The sequence below is a fragment of the Vigna angularis genome, chromosome 1 (assembly GCF_016808095.1).
Source record: "Vigna angularis cultivar LongXiaoDou No.4 chromosome 1, ASM1680809v1, whole genome shotgun sequence".
NCBI classification, from domain to species: domain Eukaryota; kingdom Viridiplantae; phylum Streptophyta; class Magnoliopsida; order Fabales; family Fabaceae; genus Vigna; species Vigna angularis.
In genome coordinates, this window is record NC_068970.1 from 46,414,696 (window position 1) to 46,426,569 (window position 11,874).

General features: G+C 32.7%; 1 protein-coding gene across 1 annotated transcript; it reads right to left on the reverse strand.

Annotated features, from left to right (window-relative positions):
- Positions 1–8,042: 8,042 nt before the first annotated feature.
- LOC108319382 (berberine bridge enzyme-like 21) lies at positions 8,043–9,967 on the reverse strand. Its single transcript, XM_017550494.2, has one exon. It carries the CDS (start codon positions 9,880–9,882, stop codon positions 8,278–8,280), a length of 1,605 nt encoding a protein of 534 aa, XP_017405983.1. The 5' UTR covers positions 9,883–9,967; the 3' UTR covers positions 8,043–8,277.
- Between the last annotated feature and the right edge of the window lie 1,907 nt (positions 9,968–11,874).

Genomic DNA, 11,874 nt, shown 5'->3' on the forward strand with positions numbered 1-11,874 from the left:
GGCGGTTAGGCGCTGGATCTCGTGATTTGGGGCTTGATTTCTAGTTTTGGTGATTTTTGTTTCTAGGTCGCAAATGGAGTTTCTGTGAAGACGAAGCTTTCAAAGGCGTTGTCTCGCAATTTCCATGGTGGCACGATGGCTTCGCGTGATGAAGATGAGTTCTTGCGGTGGTTGTTGTAATTAGTTTCGCGTAAGGAGGAGATCGCGACGAGCTCGCATGCTTGGAGGTTCGGAGATGATTTAGTGGAGGCGCGGAGAAGGAAGAAAACGCGGCTGGGGTTTCTGGAAAAATGGATATCCGATTTGGATCTAAAAAAATTAAAAAAAAAATTAAAAACACTCTACTGCCTCGGTTGGCTGTGAACCGAGGCAGAATCCGAAACCTTTTGCCTCGGTTCTGAACCGAGGCAAAAAGTCTACTCCTTTCTATCTTGCCTGTATATGTCTCGATTGCGGAACCGGTGCCTATAAGCGAAAATAACTGCTGTCGTTTCTCTTAACTGCACTAATGAAGTTTGCTACTGTTTGCCTCTTTGGAGTCTTCTTTCAAAGATATAAAAGGAAATAGAGAAACTAAATTAATACTCATGAGATTTGAGTTAAATGTTCAAGTTTTCTCAGTGTTTTGCAAATAGTTTAATTGTACAACTATTCTTCCATGAAACAAAATAAGTTGGTTGACCAAAAACACTTAGTCTATTGCTTCTTGTACTCTCACAATTCTTAATTGCACTCTCGTAATCACTAATCACTAATTGTGATTCCACAATAATAGGAAAAGACTCAAACACTCTCTACCACTACACACTATTACCATTGCTATCGTCATTTTGTCGATCACCATTGTAGTAGAGAAAGAAGAAGGGGTGAAGAACACTACAGAGGAAGAAAAGAAAATGCAAAAGAAAAAAACTTATTCCAGAAAGATCTTTTCGGAACATTTTATATATGTTGGAAAGCCTTTTTCAAAAGTATTTCATGTTGAAATATTCTGGAAGACATTGTATACATTCCAGAAAGTTCTTTCCAGAAATTCTGCTGTAAAAAACTTTTTCAGGAGTGTATTCGGTGCATTTCAGAAATCTGATTTTAAAAATTCTGTTCCGGAAACTTTATTCTAAAAATTTTTTTCCAAATAGTCCAAAAAGTTCCGGAACATATATTCCAGGAGTCACTATTTTAGAGGATAAAATATCATTTTGTAAATTTGTGGGGTGCACGAAGAAATTGTTAAGATGCAGAAAGTAAAAGTAAATATTTTACATATGAGCTGGACTTGATTGTTGTCGGCCATCAGAAAGGGATGAACAAGTTCTACTGTTTCATTTTCAGAGAATGGTTGGCCTCGGTTTTATTTTATGGTTTGTAGTTAGCTAACTCTACAAAAACTTGTCCTTCTGTACTCTGTTCAAGGTGTGAAGTTGTTAATTTTATAATGACTAGTATTTGAACCCGTGAACAATATCTTTTTTAATTATTTTTAATATTTAATAATAAAATAAATTCTATAAAATTATTAATTTTATATATTGAATAATAATAATAATAATAATCAAAGTAATAAATTATTAAAATATTGTGTATATATTAGTTTAAATTATTATTAAATATATTTTATAATAATTAGAGATAATATAATGCGTTAAGTTTGAAATAGATTAAAAACAATTAAAGTTAAATTGTTTTTTAGTTACTAACTTTTGATTTGAAATTAGAATTCATTCCAATTTAAAACTTTAATTTAAAAAAATTGTTATTTTAATTTAATTATATTAATAAATCTCGTTATTTTGATTAAAACCGAGTATCATTCATTTTTTATTGTGCAGTATTTTTCACTACTCCTGGTATCCCTAGACTATCCTGGTATCTTCCTGATATGTTGTCTAGTTAAGTTTCACCCACTTCTGGTTTCCACTAGACAAACCATGTATCAACCTGATACACTGTCTAATTAACGTTTAACTCAACCTAATTAATCGTTAAGTGTTTGTATTCTCTTCAGAATTTGCAATCAATCAAATTTCTTACAAGTCCTTAGACGATTATTCTCACAGAGAGGATAAGTTTACAATACAATTCAATCTAATAGACTTTTTAAAATTTTCTCTCTTCTTACCAGTGTAAGCTTATGATTATGTGAAACTGGAGAGTATTTTCTTTCTTTTATATTTGCTTTTCTTCTGAGATATTTCTTTCGTATTTGTGCGTCTATATATTCTCTTCATCTTCTCTTCAAGAATCTTCAATTTGTTAGATAGTGCTTGTTTTTTATCTTTGAATTTTCTTAGCATTTTCATGGGTAGAAGTCATAAGTTAAAGTCAACTTGTCAGACCAGGCATGATTTTCCAGTACTTTATGAAAAGTAGGTTGTATGAACCCTTTAGCACGACTTTTGATTGTGAGAACATTCCATGAATGTCTTCTTTATCTAACGTTCACTTTTGACTTATATATGATAGAGAATACTTAACATAAGAAACTGCAAAAAGTATAGTAGATATGTATGCAAGAAGATATATCATTTTTCTTATCACTTTTTTTGTTTTAAAATGTTATGCATTTAATGTTCTTTAATGCATGTTCAGAACAACTACGAGCTTTTCAAATTTCCTATCATTCAAACAAGATCTGAGTGTTTAAGCATTTTTGTAGAGATGCCAAGTAGTTCTTAAGAATTTTTCATCGTTGGATGAAAATGTCGTTTGGTACAAGGTATCGTTTTGCCTATACGAGGCGTTTATTAACGAAGCTTTATTTAGTGATCCTAGTTTAGTTTAAGAAGTGTTTAGAAAGATGTTGTTCAACACATGTTTTGGAGCAATGTTTATATCTTTTAGTGTGTTTACCAAAAAGCTCATTTTACAAGATATAGTGAAAGATGACTTCATATTGTTTAGCAAAGTATAACAAGAGCACGTTTAGTAAAACTCTTTTATGTCATATTGTCATGTTTACTCAAATCTCATTTATTTGTACGTTTGTTGAAATATCAGCGCATTTGTTGAAATATTAGCGCATTTGTTGAAGCTTTTCTTTTGGACATTCAAATTTCAAAAGGCTTTTTCACAAAACACTTATCTTTCAACGATATTATTTTCCACAAAGATATCACTTTGTCATATGCTCATTTCGTTTATTGTTATTTGTTAAACTTCAAAACATATGAGGATGTTAGACAATCCAGTCTTATAGATGATCTTGTCTTACCAGACGTGTGTGTTTTTTCAATAAAGCGCTTTAGGAAAACATTTTAAACAAGAGAAACAATAACAAAAGTATTTTTATAGTGGTTCACTCAACCTAAGCTACATTCAATCTCCCTTAAGATCTCTTAAAGGGTTTCAATAATCTTTTTCAAATATTACAAACAAGTATAAATTACTTTTGGTATACATCGAGTATTACGAACCACACCTGGTTCCCCTAGTCAACCTGACTAGTTTGAGTTTAACTACTCCTAGTATTAACCCTAGAAATTGTCTAAAACATTTAACTCAATTGAGTTAAACAATATAAGTGTTTTAATTCATTTATAAATATACAGAAACAATTAGTATTTTAATTACAAATACAAATTTAAATAGCTCTCAAAGAAAGGATAAGTATAATATAATGAAATATGAGAACTTGCAAAGTTCTTTCTCTTAGAATGAAGAACTTTAGATGTATGAACTTGTAGAGCAACAAAGTAAGTATTCAAATGATCTCTTATATTTTATATTCTTTTTTCTCTTATCTATGCCACAAATTTCTCCTCTTATGCAAATCCTCTTTATATAGTCTTCTTTAAGAGATGACCGTTGGAGACAAAGTTGACTTCTTAATAGACTTCACAGCCTTTTTAGGTATTAGTAAGACTCGGCTCTATGTTATAGAGTGACAATGCTTTATCATCGCTTTCTTTCATAGGTAGCTTGTACGATCTTTCAAAGCTAAAAAAATTGAGGAAATATTCCAGAAATATCTTCCTATCTCTCAACGTCTTTTTGTTATTTGTGTAGAGCTTTTGAATAAAGCTTGGTGTTGCGTATTTAAAACACTTTTCACTTTTTCGTATAGCATTAAATGTTTTAAAGATTGATGATCATTATGCATGTCACGTATTGAAAACACTTTCGCACATGTCAGCATCGTTTGATAAAAGCATTGTTTGAAGGCAATGCATTCGATGCGTTACATTTTAGATGATATGATGTTTAGAAGCTTGTTTCATAAAGTTGTCTAAGCTATAATACATCGTTTAGTTATGCTTAGCAAGGGTAAAGGTTCAGACGCCTTATCATTTTGTTCAACAGTTATGGTGATTATACACCCTGTTAGGAGTTGTATAGTGTTTGCCACTTTTTATGTCAATTAATTAGACACATTTGAGATATCATATAATTATGTATCATTTGATGACATTTAGCGTGTTACACTGATACCTTAGTGTTAACCCTCGGCAAGTGTAACCGAATCGTATCAAGTAATAATAAATGGTAAGACCAAGTATCGTTTCCCAAAGGACTCACGGCCTAAACAGTTGTGTAATTTGTTGATTAAATTAGACTTGTGAACGAATTCTTATAGATTTAAATGCAAAGACTAAAAAGTAAATATGAATGCATGTATTGATCAATTGGACAAAAGAAGCAAAACATGATTGAAATATATGGAATGATGATGTTGTTGGGGTTTTCAATTAATCCTATCCACTCTCATGTATTCAAGAATTCATCTTTCTTCATTAATGTTAATGCCACTTTCTAATTTACCTTAAACCCGATGTCTCGGTGAAGAAAGCCTACTCCTAATCACTAGTTTACAATGTCTTGTCTCCCTAGCAATTATTCATGCATTACATTCGCAGAGAAGCTTAAAGGCAACCAATCCTCCTATCCCTATGTCTAGGTAATATTGCTCTTGGGAGAATTTCTTCATGTCTAGATTTATCTATATGTGTCCATACAAATAAAATCAATGATCATGCAATTGAATGAGTTAAACAAAGCATGCATAGAGTATAGAAGAAAAACCCTAACAATTAATGAAAGAAAGCATATGGATTAAAGAACCAATTCAATACATGAGAGTTTCAAAGGATTACATTGATTCCCCAACAACAATGAAGGTTTAGTTCACCATAGTCATGGTGAAACTAGATGAAAAATAATGAAAGAATGAAAGATAGAACCCTAGAATTTGAAGAGTGGAGCTTGAGCATCCAAAATCCTCCTCCAAGGGGTGAAAAAAGTGTGATTTTGCTTCGTTCTGGCCAAAGATGTCTACCCTAAGTCAACTAAACCCCTTTTATAATTTCTAAAAATTACACAAAATAAGCCCAAGCCCATAAAAATGGCGCTCAGCGGCACTTTTGTCGCTCAGCGGTAAGTGCGACTCTTCAGAATGAAGCTCAGCTGCATTTTTAGCCCTCAGCGGTGATTTCGCCACTTCAAAAGTGACGTTCGGCGGTAATTACCGCTCAGCGCAACTTTTTCTGCACTCTAGTTGACTTTTCTGCATTCTGGTTGACTTTTCTGCATTCCAACCATTCGGGACTTTAACTCTTCTTTCAAATCATTCCAATAACCTACAGAATCAAAGGAATCTAGCACAAAACCATTAAATTGACCTTCAAGTCTCTTATTCACAAAACTAAAGCAAAAACATGAGTTAAAGGAGGTTTCTAAGTCAAAAAGGGTTGATTGATTATCAAAATTAAGTATAAAAATACCGGTTTTTCAACCGTTATCACTTAGATGATTCATTATGTTAGACACTTAATGGCTCAACACATTTGGATATTAAATCTTAAGCATCAGCATATACTTGAATTATGTTTCTATTATATCAAACGTTGTTGGCTTTTAGACAAAATTTACTTCAAGTATATATTCTTTATAAATTTTTATCTTGTTTAATTCTCTGGATAAACTGTTATATCTGATAAACACTTATTTCATTCAGTATTATTCTTTAGCACATGCGAACGTTAGACGTTACATTCTATAATCAATATTTTGTTGAGTGTTGTTTGAGACTAGATTGTCTCGCAACTCATGTTTTGAAGTTTAACAAGCTATGTGCATGATTTATAGTAGGGAACCTAATATTTGCTTAGTTCTTTGAGAGAAAATGGTTGGAATATCCATGAGAGAGTTTGACAGTTGCAAAAGTAGTTTATAAAGTGATTTTGTATGAACCGATGCTTTGCGTTAAGACCATTTATGTGTTGAACTAGACTATGAGATCTGTTGGAAGTCCCACATCGACTAGAGATATAAAGTCAATTTAGAGTATATAAGCGGGTGCAAACCTCACCTTACAAGTCGATTTTGTGGGATTGAGTTAGACTTAAAGTCCACTTCTTAACATGGTATCAAAGCTAGGTTAAAGTCTATCTTAGCGAGATTTGTGTGGATATATTGTTTCACCCACTATCGAGCCACTATCGGATCATCCATTAATGTCTAGTCTCACACTCGAGATGTATATACCTCGACAATGTGAGGGAGGGTGTGTTGGAAGTCCCACATCAACTATAGATAAGGCCAATTTAGAGTATATAAGTGGGCGCAAACCTATCCTTATAAGCCGATTTTGTGGGATTGAGTTAGGCATAAAGTCCACTTCTTAACAAAATCATGAGTGATTGCATTGTTGCTTTAATAACATGTTTCATGATGTTTTATAAGACAACATATGTTATGCATTATAGGATATGATCATGGGTGTGGTTAGAATATTAGTTGAGGCACTAGTACAAATACAGCGTATAATGTCATACGTTCAACGTCCAACCACTGAATAACTAATGTTAAAAATGACCGGTGGTAGTTTTGTAAATAAATGCAATTATTAAACGTCGTTTAGAATTGTAATTTGACGTAAAAGGATATAAAACGTCGAATGCCACAGAGTTTGAATAGGAGATTGAAAATTCATTCACTTTATCTTAGCGCAAGAGACGTTCTTGTCTTCTCAAACTTTTGTCGAACGAAGTTTGACGTTCATCACATGTAATCTTTCTTTCATTTGATACAAATGCATGTTAATTAACTACTTTATGTATGATTTTCGTTTGTTTTGACCGATTATTTTCGTGTTCTTGTCCTTCATAGGCGCATTCTACTTTCTCTCTCACTAGTAACGACACTTTATTCCGACGAACCCACCTCTTGAAGGTTAGTTTTCGTTTTCGTTTTGAAGAACTTATTTTTTGAACTTGTTTGTTGTTTTTTTTATTGAACTTGTTTGTTGTTGTTGTTTGGTTGAACTTGTTTGTTGTTGTTGTTTGATTGAACTTGTTTGTTATTGGTTATTGTTGTTTGTTGTTGATACTACACTACACGTTATAGTTTTTTCTTTATAAAATACTAGAAACTGAATTTTTTTTTCTGTTTTTCAAGTCTCGTAAAGTTGTAAAAAATATCACAATTAATTAAAAAAATAAAAAAAAATTGATTAACGTCGTATATTGACAAAATTCGACGTTAAGTTAACGTCAGATATTGACAAAATTCGAGTTAATTTAACATCGAATTTTTTAAATCCGACGTCAATTTAACATCTTCTGATATGACGTCGTTTGCAAATTTACCGTTAAAAGCCCAAAATATTTGACATTGCACGCGATTTTTGTACTAGTGAGGGATAAAACATAATTTTTATATTTTATTTTGATTATAAAGTTGATTGTTTGTATGTTAATTTATCCTTATTATTTGTGTGACTGCGAAGGATCGTTCTTTACACGGGAATATAAGATAATGCAAATGTAGTTTGGTGGATAGTGGTTAAGAAATGTATTGAGGTTTTAATGGAAAAAGTTTTATTTTGGCAATTTTGCATAATAAAATGTATTAAAGATATTTAACTTTTTTTATTGTTAGTTTATTTGGCAACTTTTTTTATTGTTAGTTTTTCCTTATTAGCGTTTTTCTTTACATATAGTCAACTAACTCGGTGCTACCTTATCTTCATTACTCAAAACAAATAAGAAAAAAAAAAGAAAACTAATTCTGTTTTAATTTTTTTTCCTAACCTTATGCGCAAAGCCTTTGTTTTGCCATCCCATCCATAAAACTAAAAACTAAAATCAGTATACACATTTGATTCGTTGCCAATAAGAAAGCACAGTGAAGGAGAAACCAAGGAATGAAGGAGTTTTGTCTGAAAGGATGAAATTTCCCCACATACACAGATTCACAATGTACTACAAAATGAAAAGGTTGAAGCACTCTATTCGAGAAAGACAGCAAAGTCAACTAAATGAATTGATCAATTTAGGTTCCTTATGCCTTGATTGGATATGATGGAATGCTCTGTTCATTCCAGAAAAAGTTTTCACGATCAACTTCACTCTTAACCTTCACCAACCTTTCAAAATTTTTCTTGAAGTACCTGATACCATAGACTTGTCCATCTTGAAAGTTATCTTTACCATGACTATTGATACCAATATCAAGGTCCCTGTAGTTAAAGTAGGCACTCCTTGGATTCTTGGACACAAAAGGGGTCATGTAACTGTGTAGCATTCTAATCTGACTCAGAAACCTTGCTTCTGCTGCAGCTCCTGCTTCCTGCCAACTCACAGTGTACTGAATCTTATATAGATTCCCCGCACGGTGAGGAAACGGGGTAGCATCAGAAGGGACCTCATTCATTTTCCCTCCATAAGGGTTAAAAACAAGCTCCACCTTTCCCAACTCAGTCATCTTTTTCCATATCCATATCAACCCATTTCTTGAAATTGGGGTCTGAACATAATCAGATTTCCTTTTGTTGGAATGCACCGAGTAATGATTTCTGTCAAGCAATGCATTAACTGAGGAACCATCGTTGTAATTAGCCCACCAAACCACAGAATCAATCCACCCCATTTCATGACAAAGTTCCTTCTTCAGTCCCAGCAAAGGAAACTCCTTCCCCAACAATGTCACCACCTCATTAGCCTCTCCTAGAAATAAAGCCTCAACTGAGGCTCTGATGGTTTTCTGTCCCTTCACAACAGGTTGTAGGACAAGCCTCAAGAAAAGCCTATCATCTGTGTGTGGTGCAACCTGCTGCCACTGAACAACCAGATCAGTGGCATTCTGCTCCAAAGTCTTGTCAACTTGAAAAACCGTAACCCTCTCTGGCACTGCAACAAGTTTAACAGTGTATGATAAGATGACTCCAAAACTTGCTCCTCCCCCTCCTCTAATAGCCCAGAAAAGATCTTCCCCCATGGTTGCCTTGTCAAGAATCCTGCCTTTGACATCAACAATTTTAGCATCAACTACATGGTCAACAGATAACCCATATTTTCTCATCATGTTACCATATCCTCCTCCACTCAAGTGGCCACCGACTCCTACAGTTGGACAAGCCCCCGCAGGAAAGCCATGAACTTTACTCTTCTCCCAAATCCTATAATAAACTTGTCCAAGACTGGCACCAGCTTGAATCACAGCAATCTCATTCTGCAAGTCCACTGTGACACTCTGAAAATTGAACATGTCAAGGATGACGAAAGGTGCCTGGGAGACATACGAAACACCTTCAAAATCGTGGCCTCCACTTCTGATCTTAAGTTGAACACCGATGCTTTTGGCGCACACCACAGTGGCTTGTACATGGTGTTCACTTACAGGGGTGACAACAAGTAATGGCTTTTGGATGAAGGGGGAGGTGAACCTTGCATTTCTAGCAAAGGCTCGAAGAACTGAGGTGAAGGATGCATTGGCTTGGGCATAGACTATGTTGGAAAAGTGATCTTGTTGGTTTCTATGGCTTTGAAGACACTGAAGAAAAGTGTGGTAGATGGAGTCTCTTGATGTTGTAGCCTGAGAGTTAGAGACATGAAGAAGCAGAACAATAACACACAGAAAAAATGGTAGGGAATTTGGTTTTTCCATTTGTTCTATTCAGGAAAGTTTAGAACATGGTTGGTTCCTTTTATGACTTTAAGTGATCCAAGTTGGACCACCCATTATGTCTTCCTTGTTAGCAGTGCAACATAATAATTTATTTCTGGTGTCATCAACCCATTTGAAGATATTTTTATGATTCACCCTGTTTTAATGACTCGATGCCAAAAGTGTGTCAGTATTTTTCCTGTGTGCTCGATCATTTTCTAAATTTGTTGATGTCCTTTGATGCACTCGGATAACATGGGAATATATATATATATATATATATATATGTTCAACATAAAAAAATGTCAAGTATAGGAACGAGTAAAGAACACCTACATGTAGAGAACTCTGTCAAAGAATTTGACTTTATTAATTATCTTGATTCTAATTCCAATTAATGGACTGAGGATTTAGTAATATGTTAAAAGTTATAGTTTGTTATTGTGTTATAGTTATTACTTAAGAGAATGAGACATAATTAATTTTGTTGACGAAAGTAGCATTTTAAACTTTAAACTATAAGTATTTATCTAAATTTTCACATAACGATAATGATAAATGTGATCTATAATCATAAGTATGTACCAAATAAGTGTAATAACTCTAAAAATAGAATGATTTTATTTTTAGAATCTATATATTTTTTATATTAGAAAAATCTTATCAAACAAGAAAAAGACATATATAGATATAAATAAAGTGTAATTACACTATTGTGAGTTAAAGTTTTTTTTTAAAAAAAATTGTTTATGAAAAGACTAATATAATGAGAGATTATTACTACATAATACATATACTATATACATAGATTTATTATAAATTTATTATTCTAGACATCTACTTTAAATAATTGTTCTATCGTCTAGTTTTATTGTCTTTACATCATCGTAGTGAACAACATTTATAAATAACTTTCCTCAAGAACTGTATTCAATCTCATAATTCTACACATTTAAATAACTAAGAACAACTTAATACGCACTACGATTAGACATAGAAAGCACCCAATACTAGTCAGGTAGAGAGCTCCTTGAAAGAAAATCTCAAACTTGTCATTATTTCCCTAATAATTTCTAGTACTTAAGAGATGTCATCCTCCAAATAATTTATCACACAACTCCTAGATTATAAATCCGTTATATTTGCATGAAGTTATTCTTCAAAAGAGGAATGTTATGTTTCATATCACTCAGTTGGATATGAAATCTTATAAACACAACTTTATTGATGTATCAACTGCAAAACCTCTGTGTACTTAACTTGGAAATGTGTTATGTATTTGATGTTAAATTCAAAAACAATTTAGTAGATAATTTGGAAACACTTTGTATTTTTTAAGCCAAAAGTCAAATTGATAATACTTATAAATATGTATACTTAGTGTAACCTTTTGCAATTTAGATAAATAAAAACAAAAAGCTAAGCTATATGTTGTTTCTTTTATTAGTCACACGCTATTTTTTTTTTAACTTGTGAAAACATTTTTGGAAAAACCTTTGTGCACATAAAAGTTTAGAGACCCGTGTATTTTGGATAACAAATGCATAATTAATAATGAAAATCTAGATTCCTCTTTTATTATTTTTAAAAAACCTTTTTTACAAGAAAAACTTTTATTCCGGGTATATACATGTACCTTTGAGTGAATATGGATAATTATATTTATTAGAACTGTCAAAATGGATGACTCGGTCCGACCCGGCTCGATCCACCACGGGTTGGTAACTTAATAAACCAATCTAACCCGACTCATTTATTAGTGAGTCAAGAAAATTCGAACCCGGCTCGACCCACCACGGGTTGATGGGTAAACGAGTGGGCTCACTGACTCAGTTATTTACAATTTTTTTAAATAAAAAAAATTTACAAACTTTCTATAATTCAAATATAAACAAATTTCACTCCCAAATTTTACTCCCAACATGGCTGTTTAATTAATTTTGAAAATAAAGAATTTAAATAATTTTTTCAAACAAAAAAATAATAATAAAT

Excerpts from the sequence above, each read along its gene's own strand:
- LOC108319382 (XM_017550494.2), bottom strand. The coding sequence starts at position 9,882 with ATGGAAAAACCAAATTCCCTACCATTTTTTCTGTGTGTTATTGTTCTG.